The 17,739-nt window shown below is 34.4% G+C and overlaps 1 protein-coding gene and 1 pseudogene across 10 annotated transcripts in view; both read left to right on the top strand.

The window, feature by feature from the left end:
* Positions 1–17,739, top strand: part of LRBA (LPS responsive beige-like anchor protein) — a 729,491-nt gene that overhangs the window by 90,470 nt on the left and 621,282 nt on the right. For all 10 annotated transcript variants that reach the window (XM_072724802.1, XM_072724799.1, XM_072724798.1 and 7 more), the window contains exons 6-9: positions 4,535–4,656; positions 4,740–4,866; positions 5,547–5,666; positions 7,711–7,857. In XM_072724802.1, the coding sequence (XP_072580903.1) occupies positions 4,535–4,656; positions 4,740–4,866; positions 5,547–5,666; positions 7,711–7,857 (516 nt within the window). The remainder of the gene's footprint in view (positions 1–4,534; positions 4,657–4,739; positions 4,867–5,546; positions 5,667–7,710; positions 7,858–17,739) is intronic.
* LOC112933432 (large ribosomal subunit protein eL34-like) lies at positions 12,593–12,946 on the top strand (annotated as a pseudogene).

The raw sequence follows: 17,739 nt of genomic DNA, 5'->3' as shown, positions 1-17,739 counted from the left end.
ATATAGTGTCCAGGGCCTGGTGCTTCAGGTAGTGTCTCTGGTGTGTGCTGTGTGCATTCTGCTGTTGTGTTATGGCTGCTTTGTCCTTTAGGCCATTCGTCTGCAGAGACTCTCCTTGCCTGAAGTGGCAGTGTTTTGTCCTTGGTCAGAATGTGGCGAGTTTTAACCAGTTGTGTTCTGGTTGACTGTTAAATGAGACCTGATGGTACTTCCACTAGAACTAAAGTCCTGCAGAATTCTCTGGTTGGAAGATGTGGTGTGGGCAGAGGTTTCTGCTGTTCCTTTGGGGCAAGTGGCCTGCCTTGCTGGGACTGAGGCCTGCTTGACCGAGAAGAGCAGTACCGCCAAAGCCAAGGACTTAACTTGGTGAAGCAGGTTAGGCAGCTAGTGTCTGGGCTGCTTCCCTCAAGTGGCTCTGTGTTTATGCAGAGGGGTGAGGGAGGGAAATGGCACCACTAGTTCCTTTGTTCCTGCAGAAGTGTTTCTGTGCACACTGCTATCAAGGAAGCACTCTGAGAAGAGTGAATAATCTCCCCACTGTGTATACTAGGGTTTTTTCAGATTGCTGTGTCCACACTGTCCACCTCCAGGGTTTGCCTGCTTTTTTCTGGGAGCAGTGCAGTACCCTCTGGACTCTATCCCAGCAAGGCAGCTGACTTTTAACACTTCAGAGATGTGTTGGCAGGGGGCCTGGACTGGTTTTCTGTGGGAGGGTCTCACTGCCATGCTGGGACTGAGGCAAGTTTGACAGGGCAGTCGTGCCAGGGTGCAGAGATATGGGATTTGGTATAAGCAAGTCAGGCAGCTGGTGTTGGTGCTGAGCTGCTTTCTGCAGGTGGCTCTGTGTGTACACTGAGAGACAGGGGAAGGAAATGGTGCCAGCCAGTTTCTTTTTTTTTGGAGAGGCATCTCCTTGAATACCACCTCTCAGAGATAAACTCCACTAATCTCTCCCCAGTGTGCCACAGGTGCTCCTCAGATCACTCTGTCCTTGCCCTCTGCCTGGGGTTGTTAGTCTGTCTTCTCTCTAGGAGTAGGGCAGCACCCTTAGGGCTCTATCCCAGCCAAGCCCACTGATCTTTAAAACTCCAGTTTTCAAGTCCTGCTGGTTGCCAGAACTCATGAAAAATCAGTCCCTCACGTTTTCTAGCTTGTGTCTTTGGGGGGAAATGTTCTCCTTTTGTGTTCCCTTTGTGCTCTTCTCTCTTGTATTTCTCTGCGACCGTGGCTCCCTCCTGTCTGCAGCACCTGTGATCCATTTATCCTCTAAACCACATCTCTTCACTTCCTGCCTTCCTCGATGTGGCCTCTTCTCTCCCTTACGTTGTAGAGATTGTTCTGTCAGTCTTCAGGTTGATTTCTGGAGTATTTAGAATGATTTGATAATTACCTATCTGTGTTCCTGGGACAAGATGAGCCTCGGGTCCTCCTACTCTTCTGCCATCTTCTCTCTATTCCTTGCATATTTTAATTGTATTGTTTATATTTCTCTGAGATCATAATGTATCTATTCCCCTTACTTGCATTTATCTTGGAAGTGGGATAGTTCAGCTAAACAGCTTTTGTAACTTTTAGAGAATAGGTGTTTTAAATATATTCAGTGACTCATTTCTTTCCTTAGATATAGCTTTTAAAGAGAAATTAAAGTATTCATGGATAAATTATTTTTATAAAGCTTTTGCATATTCTTTTTTTTTTTCTTTTTTAGAGAGAGCAAGCACATGCTTGCATGAACTGAGGGAGGGTTAGAGGGAGAGAGACAGAGAATCTTATTTTTTTTTTTAGAATTTTAAAAAGTTTTATTTTTATTTATTTTTGTATATTTTATTATTGGAGTTTGATTTGCCAATGTAGAGTATAACATCAGTGCTCATCCCATCAAATGCCCCACTCAGTGCCCGTCATCCAGTCACCCCATTCCCTCCTCCCACCTCCCCTCCCACTGTCCCTTGTTTGTTTCCCAGAGTTAGGTGTCTCTCATGTTCAGAGACAGAGAATCTTAAGCATGCTCTACGCTCAGCATGGAGCCCAACATAAGTCCTGATTTTAAAATCCTGAGATCATGATCTGAGCTGAAATCAAGAGTCAGATGCTTAATCTGAGCCACTCTGGCATTGCAGCTTTTCTATTTTCTATTCTCATTTTTTGGTGAGTGAGAGCATATATACACATTGATATATGTATTCTATTTTATTTTTTTGAAGTAACCTCTATGCCCAACTTGGGACTTGAACTCACAGCCCTGAGATCAAGAGTCACATGCTCCACCACTGAACCAGGCAGGTGTCCCCTATTATTTACTTAATGCAACATTTGCGTTTAATTGGCCTCTTGAGTTGTCAGTAATGTTATTGCATAAATTTGGCTCTAGGATGTTTTTCATGTTTTATGGAATATTTTATAAAGGAATATAGTATGTTACAGTATATGTAGATAAGTGCATATGTAAATTATAACAGTTTAAAAATATGTGTAGTCTGATTTTTTAAATAGTTTTATTATAGTCTACATATGATATCAGTCACTTGTACAGGGGATAATTGAATGGTTTATGGCATTTACAGAGTTGTACAACCACCATCACAATCAAATTTAGAACATTTTCATCTTTCCCAAAAGAAACTCTGTTCTTTTTAGTCCATTTCCTCCTCAGACTCCCAGACCTAAGCAACCACTACTTTAAATTTGTGGATTTCTCTATTCTGGGTAATTCAGACAGATGGAGTCATAGAGTATCTGGCCTTTGGTGATTGACATCCATTTTTTCATTTAGCATACTAATTTTGAGGCCTATCCATGTTGTAGCATGAATCACTGCTTCATTCTTTTTTCTGGCTTACTAATACTCAAATGTAAAATATCTACCTTTTGTTTAATCCGTCATTACTTAGTGGATATTGGAGTTGATTCCACTTTTTGTGCTATTATAAATAAAACTGCTTGGGCTTTTGTATACAGGTTTCTTTGTGGACATGTTTTCATTTCTCCTGTGTATGTACCTAGGAGTAGAATTGCTGGGTCATATTGTCTATGTTTAAACATTTGAGGAACTTCCAGATTGTTTTCCAAAGTGACTATCATTTTACGGTCCAACTGCAGTTTGTGAGGGTTGCAATTTCTTTATATATTTGCCAATACTTTTTAATGTCTGTCATTTTGATGGTGGATGTCAATAGTATCTATCTGTGGTTTTGATGTGTATTTCCTTAGTGACTGGTGATGGATGATGAGCATCTTTTCATTTCTGTATTGACCATTTGCATATCTTCTTTGGAGACATGTCTATTCATATCTTTTTTCCATTTTTAAATTGTGTTTGTCTTTCTGTTATTGAGTTGTAAGAGTTCTTTATATATTCTGTGTACAGAATCCTTATCAGGAACTGTGTACAGTTCCTTATCAGATGTGTGATTTGGAAATACGTTCTTTTGTTCTTTTGGCTCGTCTTTTAACTTTTTTCATGATTTGTTTTAAAGCACAAACCTTTTTTAATTTTAATGAAGTCCAGTTGATATATTTTCTCTTTGGTTGCTTGTGCTTTTGGTGGCCTAATAAACAAGTGTTTGCTTAGCCCAGGGTCACAAAGATTTACTCCTAATTTTTTCTTACAAGAGTTTTATTGTTTTAACTTTTATATTTAGATCTGTGATCTATTTGTGGTTATTTTTCATATATAATGTAAGGAAGTAGTAAACTTTATACTTTTTCTTGTAGATACCCTGTGATCCCAGCACATTTGTTGAAAAAACTGTAACTTCCGCATTGAATTGTCTTGACATTCTTGTTGAAGATCAGTTGAACACAAATATAAGGGTTTATTTCTGGACTCTCAATTGTAGTCCATTGATCTGTATTTCTTTTTTATGCCGGTATCACACAGTCTTCATTATAGGAGCTTCATGGAGTAGGTTTTTAATTTGACAGTATGAGTATCCAACTTTGTTTTTTTGCTATTTTGGGTCCCTTATGTACTTTTAAGTTAAATTTTATTTTAAAATCTGTAATTTTAAATAAAATTATAGTCTTTTCAATAAAATTTTAAACCAGGTGCTAAAGTCATCTGTATAGTGCTTTGAATATAATTTTAAAATGTCATAAACTTTCCAGCTTTATATTTGCTAATAAAAAATCACATTCTAAGCTTTTTTCCTTAACTTTTTTCTTTTCCTTTCTTGTCTTTCTCTATTCTAATACCTTAACATCTAAGCAACAAATTTCCGATATCATTACCTATTTCTTTTAATTAGAATACTTTTGAATCTTTTTTTCATTGTAAGAAATTAAGCAAATAAAATTTGTGTATCTAGCAGGTAACATGGAATGTTTTTATCATTTAATTAAAGTAATATTATTATGTATTTTGGAAAATTTAGAAGTTATTTAAAGTCTTGGATAAAGAGACTTTTAGATATTTTAATCAGAGTATGGAATGAGATGTGGTAGAAATATATGCAGTATTTTAAAGTCTTATTTTCTTTACTTCAGTAGTAAAGTTTTTCATGTGAATCAATAACTCAAAAGTTTTTTCCTTTAGGCCATTGCATTACCTCCTATAGCCAAATGGCCATACCAAAATGGTTTTACATTTCATACCTGGCTAAGAATGGATCCTGTAAATAACATCAATGTGGATAAGGATAAACCATATTTATATTGGTATGTATTTTTGTAACTTAGTGTTATTTTCTTTGAAAATGTGAGAATATTTAGAGATATAATGAAAATTATTCTTTTTGTAGTTTCAGAACGAGCAAAGGTCTTGGTTACTCTGCTCACTTTGTTGGGGGCTGTTTGATTATAACATCAATAAAGTCAAAAGGAAAAGGCTTTCAACACTGTGTGAAATTTGATTTTAAACCACAAAAGGTATGTGTTCTTTTTGACTCAATTAAATTAACAAGCTCTGCTGGCCTTGAAAATGCTTTGTTTTAATATTAATGACATAATGTGGTAGAACACAGCTCTGTTTATTCTGTTTCAGAAAATGAAGTAAATAAGTATACTTTATTTATATGAAGTATAAATCACTGGACAATTGTTAACCTCCTTGATTTGGATAATAATAGGAGTGATACGTTGTTACTCATAGAGTTTAAAAGAAATACAAGAGCAAAGTTTCAATGGCATTTACTTTAGTGGTAGTAGTAATAGGTGTTTTCTTTTGTGCCTTAAAATTTAGAGATTAATGAACGGTGTATATACATATGGATAAGTAGATAAAACAAATGTAGCAAAATGTTGACAATTGTGGTATCTAGATGGTGGAAAAGAAGGTATTTGTACTGAACTTCCAACTTTATTGGGACATATTTGAAAATTCATAATAAAATGTTGGAAAGGTAATTTCACAATAGGTTTTTATCTATTGAGAGTTCCCTTGATTAACTATTGTTCCAAAGGTTGAATATTGGATTTAATAAAGGTAGTCTTATTTTATTTTTAGATTTAATTGTAATTTATAATATAAGTTTTACTTGTTATTATCAATGTGGTTGAGTTATTGCAAGAATCCTAATCTTTTTTTTTCCCAAACTTTCCTTATTCAGTGGTATATGGTAACTATAGTGCACATTTATAACCGATGGAAGAACAGTGAGCTTCGTTGTTATGTGAATGGTGAACTAGCTTCCTATGGAGAGATAACATGGTTTGTGAACACCAGTGATGTAAGTAATTTGAAAAAAAATATTTTAAAAGCATGAACTTTTAAAATAAAAATATGCACTGGGTATAAATTTTAAAATACCACAATGGCAGAGTTTTATAATGATAGTTTAGCCAGCATGTTAGTGTATTTATAGAGTAGAACTGTGTTCATGTATCACATAAGATGTTACTCAGTCCTTGTTATAAAATTATTCTGGATAGGGTAGAGATGAGGATTTATAAGTAATAATGGATATATATTGAAGGTGTATCATTGGTTCATTTAGCAAATTAGAGCTGGGAGCTCTACAGCAGAATTCTGATCATTTTTAGTCATGAGTTAGATGATGCATGCTTATAAATTTTGCAAATCATTGCAGTCATAGATAACTGTTATAATATTTTCAGGATTGAAAGAGATCCATATGTATTAAATTTACAGTTTAAATAGGAATTAAATTAAAAAGTTCTCTTTTCCTACCCATGGCATTTTTTTTTTTATTTTTTTTTATTTATTTATGATAGTCATACAGAGAGAAAGAGAGAGAGGCAGAGACACAGGCAGAGGGAGAAGCAGGCTCCATGCACCGGGAGCCTGATGTGGGATTCGATCCCGGGTCTCCAGGATCGCGCCCTGGGCCAAAGGCAGGCGCCAAACCGCTGCGCCACCCAGGGATCCCCCCATGGCATTTTTGAATAGAAAACTTGAACAATATAGATCAGGAAAATGATTACAAACCATTCCACCCATTTACCATTAACTTCATTTTTTATATCGTATGCTACACATATTTATGTATTATGTAATGATAATCTTAAGAGTTCAGGTTATTGTAACAGACTTTGAAATCCAGTTCTATCACTTATAGACTATATGACCTTGCTTAATCTAAGGCATAAGTTTTCTCCACATGAAAATAGGTGTAAAGTAGTACCTGTTTCAGAAGGTTAACGTGTTAATTGAATGAGATACTGTTCACAAGTCTATCAGCACAGTGCCTTATACAGAGTAAGTGCTCAGTAAATGTTAGCTCATTTTTTTTTTAACACAAGAATGGAATCAGATATATTTATTGTTTCTTAACCTGTTTTTTTCTTATGTTCATCTTCATTGAGTACAATCCAGGCATTATAATAAATAACTTTATTTTCTGAAAGTACCAGTCTTGCAAGATAAGTACTATAATAACCTCCATTTTACAAGTAAGGAGACTGTAGTACAGAGAGATTAAGTAACTTGCCAAGATCAGCAGCATGTGAAGCAGTGATTTGACTTAGGTGGCTTATCATCAGAACCCAAATGCAAACAACTTTTCTTCACTTTCTAATGTCAATATATATATATTTTTTCAACATTCTTTCTAATAATGGCTTTGTCACATAAAAGGATACTTTCAAAGAGATGTGAAGAACTTTATTTTAGTCCCTCTTTGTTGTATAGATGGGTTTTTAAAATGTGGTTTGCAACCTACATGTTGAGAATTTTTTTTTAACGTTAGAAAAAAAACATACCCCTGCTTTTCTAGATTTACAAATTTCTTTTGAGAGATTGTCTCTACTCCAAGACCTCACCTGTTATCTATAGCTTGATATCTGCAAAAATCTTTTACGATTTTAACTTTTCACCAAACTTACAGAACCCTGTTGGCAGTTACTTCTCCATTCATGTAAGCTCCATCCATATTAAGGCAGATTGATTGTGTCCTAAACTTAACTCGTGATTATCCTTCTTGTAACAAAGACTGCTTCTTTGGTTGCCCAAGTACGAACCTTCAGAGTCTATAATGATTTCTCTGACTCTCATTTCCTACATCCACTTTGTCATCAAGTTTTATTTATCGTACTCTGGAAAACTTAAATCTCTTTTTCTGTGATGTCTTTCCTGATTTCCATAGAAGGTAACAGTGAATGAATGAAGTGAAATGCTGAATGAATTATTTTAATCTAGTCAGGTTAGTTTAGAATGGACAAAACATTTATACTAAAATATTTAAGCAATATAGGTTGTTATTTCTAGAGGAGATAGGTTTTTTTTTCTCTAATAAAGTCTGTTTTCTTTCGCAGACCTTTGACAAATGTTTCCTCGGCTCGTCAGAAACCGCAGATGCTAATAGAGTGTTTTGTGGTCAGATGACTGCAGTTTACCTTTTCAGTGAAGCTCTTAATGCCGCTCAGATTTTTGCTATTTATCAGTTGGGCCTGGGATATAAGGTACTTTACTTGCTGTTCACTGTTTAGTGTTAGTTGAGCTTTATTTGAAGGTAGGTGATGCATGGGGTAACCTACCTTGGGTTACAGAACTGAATGTCCAGGTAATCAGAGTTACCACAGGAAAGTCACAGGAATCTGAAGGTTACTTTAAATTTTTAAGAGAAACACAGTATACTTGCCATATGTGGGGCACTGTGCAAGCTACTAGCTCAGGTTTCAGCTTTAGTTCATGTTGCATTTCTTTTGATGATGTCTATCTTCGCAACTAAATTTTCAACAGTTACTTGATAAAAAACAAGTACCATGTGGAAATTAATGTGGAGCAGGAAATGATGATGATGGTGTGTGAAAATCCACTTCCAAATTTGAGAATTTATGCAGTGCCCAGGATGCATAAAAAGGATTAATAATTTTGCTAATAGAATAATGAAGGAAACATTATTTTTTTCTTTTGATTTGTGCCTTAATTTTTTCAAATGATTATTAAATTATTAAAATACAGAGTTGTGTGAACCAAACTACTTAATGTTTATTTTGATCTAGAGCACATAAACAATTACTGAAATGCTAAGACTGTCTTGAACTAAGAAAGTTTGGAAACCTATGGGTTAAGCCATTATTAGTCTAGTTTGGTTTCAGTTAGTCTGCTATGTTCCTTTGAAAACAAAATAAGTTTTATTGATTTGATTTGCATATACCATTACAGTCAGTGAAGTATACAGTTTTAAATTCATTTTAACAAAAGTATAACTGTCACAACAGTCAAGAAATAGAACATTTCTCCTCCTGGTTCAATTGTGCTTCTTCTATCAATTTCTTCCACTTTTCTAACCCTACTGCATTCCTGTTGAGAGAAACCACTAGTCTATCACTTGATATCACTTTCTTTGTATTGCTGAGTAGTATTTCGTTGTATGAATATAACACAATTTTAAAATCCATCCTTTTATTGATAGACATTAGGGTTTCCAGTTTTTGGCTTCTATGAATAAAATAAGAATATTGGTGTATGAGTCTTTGTGCTGACACATTTTTATTTCATAAATATTTAAGAGTGGAATTACTAAGTGATATGATAACTGAAATTGTCAAGCCTTTTTCTGAGGTAGTTGTACAATTTTACATTTCTCCAAGCAGCATATGAAATTTATACTTGCTCCACATCCTAAACATCTTGTATTGCTGGTCCTTTTTCTTTTTTCTTGTAAGATTTTATTTCTTTGAGAGAGAGAGAAACAGAGAGAGAGATCACAAGCAGGAGGAAGGGGTAAAGGGAGAAGCAGACTCCTGCTGAGCAGGGAACCTGATGCAGGCAGGACTCAATCCTAGGACTGTGGCGTCATGACCTGAGCTGAAGGCAGGTGCTTAACTGACTGAGCCACTCAGGCTCCCAGATCTTTTTAATATTAGATGTTTCAACAAGTACATAGCAGTGTCTCATTTTGGTTTTAATTTGCATAATTGTAATGACCTGAGATTTCAAGCATATTTCCCTTTCTTTCTTTCTTTCTTTCCTTTCTTTCCTTTCCTTTCCTTTCCTTTCTTTCCTTTTTTTTCCAAGCATCTTTTCATTGCCGCTGGTCATTTGTGAATCTTCCTTTGTGAAGTGTATTCATGTCTTTTGCATATTTTTGTTTTTTTATTGTTGAGTTTTGAGATTGCTCTATATATTCTGAATATGACACTCTTATCAGATGTATGAGTTACAAATGTTTCTCCCCTGGTCTATGTCTTGCCTTTTTGATTTCTTTCTTTAGCTTTTTTTCCCCCCAAGAATTTATTTTTAAGTAATCTCTACATCCAACGGGAGGCCCAAACTACAACTCTGAGATCAAGAGTCGCATGCTCCATCGACTGAGCCAGTCAGGTGTCCTGCCCTTCTGTTTTTTTAATGTGGCTTTTGAAGAATGGATTGATTTAATTTTTATGATTCTAGTTTATCAACTCTTGATTATTGTCATGATTTTTGTGTCCTAAGTAATCCTTACTTATTCCAAGGTTGGGAAAATTTCTTCTGTTTTCTTCTCTTAATAGTTTCAGCATTTATATTTAGGCTTATCCATTTTAGTTAATTTTTATGTATGGTATGAGATCAGGGTCAAGATTCATTTTTTTTTCCCATATGGAGACTCTGGTGTTCCAGTACTAATTTTTTGTCAGTAATATTCTTTCTCCATTACCTTACCTTGGCATCTCTGAGGCTGTATTGTGTTTCAATGACTTATATGTCTTTCTTACACCAAAATTGTATGTACCGTCTTGATTATTGTTAGTTTCATAGTAAGTCTTAAAAACAAAGTCTAAAACTCTCAACTGTATTCTTTTTCAAATTGTTTGGCTTTTCTAAGCCCTTTGCATTTCCAGATATCTTTTAGAACGCACTTAATCATTTTCTACAAAAATTCTACTGGGATTTTAGTTGGTGTTGAATATATAGATCAGTGAGGGATGAATTGGGCATCCTACTGATAATGATTTTTCCAGTCTGTGAACCTGATGTATTTCTCAATTTAGTTAGGTTTTTAAAAAATTCTCCTGGTACTTTTTTTTAGTTTTCATTGTGTAGATCATATATACATTTTGTTAAATGTATTCTTAGGTATGTTCATATTTTTAGAGTAATAAGTTGTATTTAAAAATCTCGGTTTCTAAATATTTGTTTCTAGTACGTAGAAACATAGTTAAATTTTGTTTATTGACCTTGCTAAATTTACTTTTTAGTTTTACTAGCTTTTTTTTATGATTGTTGTTCCTGGATTTCCTATACAATATGTTCATATAGACTGTAAATTTAACTTCATTTCCAGTCTGTATGCCTCTTACCTTTTTTGCATTATTGTACTGGGTGAGAGTAGATATTTTTGCCTTGTTTCTGATTTTAGGGGTAAAGCAATCATATATATTTTATAGATGCCTTTTATCAAGTTGAACAATTTCTATTTCTGGTTTCCTGAGAATTACCATTAGATGGATGTTGAATTTTATAAAATGAGTTTAGCTTTTTTATCAAGTCTAACATTCTTTCCTTTTAATTGGAGTGTTTACATAATTTATAATCAGTGTAAGTTTAGATACTATGTGTCTTAAATCTGCTGTCTTGTGATTTGTGCTGTATTTCTCTCATCTGTTCTTTGATTCTTCTGTTTTGTCCTGCTTTGATTTGAATTAACTGCATATTATTTAATGTTTCATTTTATTTCTATTATTGGTTTATTTTTCTTATTATTTTAAAAGATTTTATTTATTGATTTGAGAGAGAGTGTGTGTGTGTGCACAAGCGGAGGTGAGAGGGGTGCTTGAGAGAGAGGGAGAAGCAGGCTCCCCATTGATCAGGGAGCCCAAAGGGGGGCTTAATCCCAGGACCCTGGATCATGACCTGAGCTGAAGGCAGACTCTTAACCAACTGTGCCACCCAGGTGCACCGGATTTTTTATTATTATTATTATTATTATTATTATTATTATTATTATTATTTTAAAGATTTTATTTATTCATGAGAGACACACACAGAGAGAGAGAGAGAGAGAGAGAAGAGAGAAAGAGAGAGAGACACACAGGCAGAGGGAGAAGCAGTCTCTATGCAGGGAGCCAGACGGTGGGATTCGATCCTGGGTCTCCAGGAGCAGGCCCTAAGTTGAAGGCGGTGCTAAACCGCTGAGCTACCCAGGCTGCCCTGATTTATTATTTTTTAAAAATAACTTATTATAGTCTACCAACAAATGATATTATATAGTATAAGCATCTTCCTGCATAATCCTGCAATTTCTCCTCCTGTCCTTTATTTTGTTAATTTAAGTTTTATTTCTTCATGTACTATATAGTTCATGTACATTTTTTTTAGTTATTTCATTTTATATTTTAAAAACAATAGGAATGATCAAGATCATGTTTCTTGTATTTACCTCTTTATTACCATTCCTAGAGCACATCACTTTGTGTAGATTCATGTTTGTATCTTATATCATTTTTTTTCCCATTTGAATAATATTTCTTGTAATGAAAATTTACTGTTAATGACTTTTTTCAGCTTTTTTTTTTTTGAGGAAGTGTTAGTTTGGCTTTCATTTTTGAAAAATAGTCTCAGTAATTATAGGTGATTCTAAGGTGATAGTTTTCTTTTTTTTTGTTTTTCACAGTTCTCTTATTAACTCATTTGCATGGTTTCTGATAAAAAGTGTATTTTACTACTTCCTCTGTATGTAATATATCTATTTTGTTGGTTTTAAGATTTTCTTTTTATCACTGGTTTTCAGGAATTGAATATGGTGAATGTTGGTATTTTTGTATATGTGTGTACTAAGCCTGCTTCAGAATGCTTGACTTACTGGATCTCTGGGTTTAGATTTTTGGTCATATTTGAAAAGTTTTTGGTCATTATTTTTTCAAATATATTTCTTATTTTTTTCTCTTTCTGTGATTCATATTACATTTATTTTAGACTCAGATATTAGCAAACAGGTCATTGTGACTATATTGTTGCCTAATTTATGAAAGATGTTTTATTTTGGATTGTTTTCATTGCAGTACTATTATGTCCACTAATCCTTTGCTATCAAATCTGATCAGCCATTAATTCTACCAGGTGAATATTTGATTTCACATAATTTCTGTATTTTCTCTCTATAAGTTTTGATCTTTTCATTATCATGTATCTTTCCCTACAGTGTTTGTCTTTTAAAAATATACTTGAACATCCTTTTTCCTCTTCTAGGCATGGTGTTTCTAGGCATTCAGAATGGTCCAGCATTTGACATATCATTGTAGGCTGTCCTACAATACAGCCTCTAACAAAACTAGGGTGTCCTGAATCCCTGGAAGTAGAGTTATTTACCTTTATACCAAGAAGGTTGGGAAAGCACCAAAATCCTCATGTGGTGTATGCCAAGGCTGACTTTGAGGAGTTTTTGCTGGGAGACCTAAAATTTTTATGAGGTTGTCTAGTATGAAAAAGCATATCAGGAGGGCCTGTGGTGGTTCCATGTGTACTACGTATGTTTGTGATAGGATAAAGTGTGCTTTCCTTATTGAAGAGTAGAGAATTGTTGTTAAAGTATTGAAGGTACAAGCACAGAGTCAGAAAGCTAAATAAAAAAATGAAACTTTTTGAGTAATAAAAAAATCAAAAGGCTTAAAAAAATAAAAATATACTTGACTATCATTATAATGGCTGCTTAATATCTTTTTCTTCTGCTTTTATCATTTATATTTCTGAGTCTATTTTTATGCATTGATTTTTCCTGGTTCTTTCATGCTTCTTGGTTTAATCATTTTAATAATTGGATAGTCGACCTTATGCTTTTTACCATCTAGGTGTATGATTTTGTTGATTTTCCTTAAAGAGCATTGTGCTTTGTTCTGGTAGTTAATAGTTACTTTCATCTAAGTTTTTTTCTTTGAAGTTTGTTTTAAAGCTTCGTCAGTAAATAGCCTTTACTCTGAATGATTTTTCAAATAGAAGCTTTACTGAGATATAATTCATAGTATACCATTCATCCATTTAATATGTACAATTCAGTGATTTTAGGTATATTAACAAAATTGTGCCACTATTACCACTCTCTAATGTTAAATTTTATTTGTCCCAAAAAGAAATTATATACTCAGCAGGAGTCACTTCTCATTTTCTATCCTTCCCAGTCCCTAGCAACCTGTAATTTACTGTCTCTGTGGATTTGTCTGTTTGGGGGACAGTTCATATTAATGAAATCATACAGTATGTGATCTTTTGTGATTGACTTTTTTTTTCACTTAGCATAATGTTTGTAAGGTCCATCCATGGTGTAGTATGCATCCATAATGCATTACTTTTTATTACTAAATATTTTATTGTAGGGATATATACATTTTTATTCATTCATTAATGATCATTGGGCTGTTTCCACTTCTGGCTATTATGAATAATGTTATTATGAACCCTCATGTAGAAGTTTTCATGTGAACATATATTTTCATTTTTTTTTGGTTTATATCCAGAGTGGATATGGGTAATATGGTATCTAACCATTTGAGAAGCTTCCAGATTGTTTCAAAGTGACTGTATCATTGTACACTTGCATAGCATTATATCAGGATTCTGATTTCTCCCTATCTTTTCCATCATGTATTATTATACTTTTTGACTATAGCCATTATTGTGGGTGTGAAATGGTGTTTTATTGTCCTTTGATTTGCATTTCCCCTGTAACATGATGTTGAGCCTCTTTTCATGTGTTTTGATGTATTCTTTTTTGGAGAAATGTTTATTCATGTACTTTGCTCTTTTAAAGAGTGGGCTATCTTTTTGTTGAGTCTTAAGAGTCATTAAAATACTTAATTGCGGGCAGCCCAGGTGGCTCAGCGGTTTAGCGCCGCCTTCAGCCCAGGGCCTGATCTGGAGACCCGGGATCGAGTCCCATGTCAGGCTCCTGCATGGAGCCTGCTTCTCCCTCTGCCTGTGTCTCTGCCTCTCTCTGTCTGTTTGTCTCTCATGAATAAATAAATAAATAAAATCTTTAAAAAAATTTAATTGCAGTGAAATACACATAAAATTTACCACTTAGTCATTTTTAAGTGTACAGTGCAGTAGTATTAGGAATGTTCATGTTGTTGTGTAATCTGTCTGCAGACCTCTTTTCATCCTGCAGAACAAACTGTATACCCATTGAACAACAACTTTCCATTCTTCTTCCTCCCCTCAGCCTCAGCTTTAAGAGTTTTATTTTATTTTTTTATTTTTAAAGATTTTATTTATTTATTCATGAGAGACACACAGAGAGAGAGGAGAGAGAGAGAGAGAGACAGGCAGTGAGAGAAGCAGGCTCATGCAGGGAGCCTGATGTGGGACTCGATCCTGGGTCTCCAGGATCACACTGAAGGCAGGCGCTAAACCACTGAGCCACCTGGGGATCCCAGCTTTAAGAGTTTTAAAATTATATTCTAAATTCAGGTTCATTGTCAGATATGTGATTTCCAAATATTTTTGCAGAGTGACAAGCCACTTTCTTGATGCTTTCCTTTGAAGAAAAAATTCAAGTTTAATGAAATCCCTTTTGTCTCTGTTTTCTATTATTTGTGCTTTATACCTCAGAAGATATTTCATAATCAATTTCATGAAGATTTACCCTTTTGTTTTCTTATAAATGTGTTATAGTTTTAGTTCTTAGATTTAAGTCTTTGATCGATTTTGAGTTAATTTTTATATTTGGTGCAACTTCATTTTTTAGCATCTGTATTTCCAGATTTCTCACCATCATTTGTTGAAAAGAATATTCTTTCCCTCTTGAATTTCTTGATACTTTGATCAGAAATCAATTGACCATAAATGTAAATATTATTTCTAGACTTTTAGTTCTATTCAGTTATACTGTATCCTTATGCCAGTAGCACACAGTCTTGAATACTGCAGTTTTGTAATCCATTTTTCTTAGGGAGGAAATGTGAGTCCTCCAACTTTGTTTTTTTCAAGGTTGTTTTGGCCGTTCCTGGTATCTTGTGTTTTTATATGAATTTAAAATATGCTTGTCAACTTTTGTAAAATAAGAAGGTAGGAATTTGATAGCTATTGCATTGAATCCGTATATAAATTTGGCGAGTTTTTTTTTTGTCATCTTAAGAATATTAAGCAAATAATAAAAAATAAGCCTCAAAACAAATAAAAGCAAAAACAAACAATATTAAGTCTTCCAGTCCATGAGCATGGGTTATCTTTACATTTATTTAGGTCTGCTTTAATTTCTTTTATAGATTTCAGTCAACAAGTCTTACATATCTTTTGTTAAGTCCATTTCTAAATATTTTCTTCTTTTATGTACTATTAGTTTCTTAGTTTCATTTTCAGGTTATTAATTGCTTGTCTCTATATATTTGTGTGCATGTGGTGGAGTTTGGGATTTTTTTCTATATAAGATTGTATCATTTACAAATTGTGATAGTTTTAATTCATTTTTACAGTCCAGATGCCTTTTATTTCTTTTCTTTGCCTAACAGCTCTGGCTAGAAACTGTACTATAGAGTGTTTTGAGGACATTAGGCTGTGTGAAATATACCAGTCACAGAAAAAAAAAATACTACATGTTTCCACTCATGTAAGAGATCTAAAATAGCAAACCCATAGAAACAGCAAACAGAATGGTGGCTGCCAGGGGCTGAGGGGAGAGAGCAAGGGGGAGTTGCCAATCAATGGGTCTAAAATTACACTTATGCAAGGGCAGCCCGGGTGGCTCAGTGGTTTAGTGCCGCCTTCCGCCCGGGGCGTGATCCTGGAGACCCGGGATTGAGTCCCATGTCAGGCTCCCTGCATAGAGCTTGCTTCTCCCTCTGCTTGTGTCTCTGTCTCTTTCTCTCTCTGTGTCTCTCATGGATAAATAAATAAAATCTTAAAATAAATAAAATTACATTTATACAAGATGAATAGTTCTAAAGATCTTCTCTACAACATTGTGCCTAAAGATAACAATACTGTTTATTATACTTAATATCTGTTAACAGGATCGCTCTCCTGTTAAGTATTCTTGCCACAATCAAAAAGAAAAAAAAACTGGAAAAAATGTTGAAAGCAGACATCCCTGTATTTTTACTGATCTTAGGAGAAAAAGCATTCCAATTTTTATCATCAATGTGGTTGTTATTAGCGTTTCATAGATGTTCTTTGTTAATTTGAGGAAGTTTACTTTTATTCCTGGTTTTGTTGACTGTTTTCATCATGGAGAGGTGTTGGATTTTGTCATTTGTTCTTTGTGCTTCTTTTGGGATGATCATGATTTTTGGCCTTTAAATTGATTTTTCAAATGTTGGTAAGTCAATCTTGTGTTCCTGGGATAATCACACTTGGTCATAGTTTATTATCTTATCTACGAAATATACTGAGGTCCAGAAGGCACTTTATTGGTCAGTGTGTACAAATTACTGCTAATATTAGTACTAGTCAAAAATCTTATAGTCATCTCTGATCTGTGAATGTCTAGTCTTTTCATTTGTATGGTCAAATAGTGATAAAACTGCACTAAAAATCATGAGAGGTGAGAGGCGCCTGGGAGGCTCTGGTTAAGCATCTGCTTTCAGCTCAGGTCATGATCCCAGGGTCCAGGGATTGAGCCCTGCCTCATCAGGCTCCCTGCTCTGCTCAGTGGAAAGTCTCCCTCTCCCTTCTCCCTCTCAACCTATCCCCCTCACCACCACCGCCCCCCGCCCCTTGAGAGTGTGCACACTCTCTCTCAGATAAATAAATAAAACCTTAAAAAATCATGTGAGCTGAGAAATTGATGATCATAGAATCACTTCTTGCTTTATGTATTGCTGTTAAAATCTGTTGTGTAATCCATGTTTTAGAGAATTCCTCAAAGTGAAGAAAGCAGGGATATGAAAAACCAGCAATCTGAATGAACTTTTAAACAGTACAATTAAGTACTTTAAGGATTAAAAAAAATACGTGTTTCAAAAGAAATGAAGGGTTAAATGCTTTTATATATTCTTAGTGTTTGATGAAACACCATATTGCTTTAAGTACTTAGGGTATTGTTTTTATTTTATTTTATTTTTTATTTTTTATTTTTTATTTTTTTAATTTTTATTTATTTATGATAGTCACAGAGAGAGAGAGAGAGGCAGAGACACAGGCAGAGGGAGAAGCAGGCTCCATGCACCGGGAGCCCGACGTGGGATTCGATCCCGGCTCTCCAGGATCGCGCCCTGGGCGAAAGGCAGGCGCCAAACCGCTGCGCCACCCAGGGATCCCTATTGTTTTTATTTTAATTAATTGTATCAAATAGTACTTATACAAGGATATTATTTCAGTAAAGTTAGCAATTCCTGAAATGTGTCAAAATTTTAGTTTTTGTTTAGATTTAGTTTAGTTAAGATTTGTTAGTGGGAGTGATTTATTCCTAAATTCCATTCAAAATAGAA

The sequence above is a fragment of the Vulpes vulpes genome, chromosome 10 (genome assembly GCF_048418805.1).
Source record: "Vulpes vulpes isolate BD-2025 chromosome 10, VulVul3, whole genome shotgun sequence".
NCBI classification, from domain to species: Eukaryota; Metazoa; Chordata; class Mammalia; order Carnivora; family Canidae; genus Vulpes; species Vulpes vulpes.
Note: the sequence above shows the minus strand (reverse complement) of the source record. Positions and strands in the feature narration are given on the sequence as shown.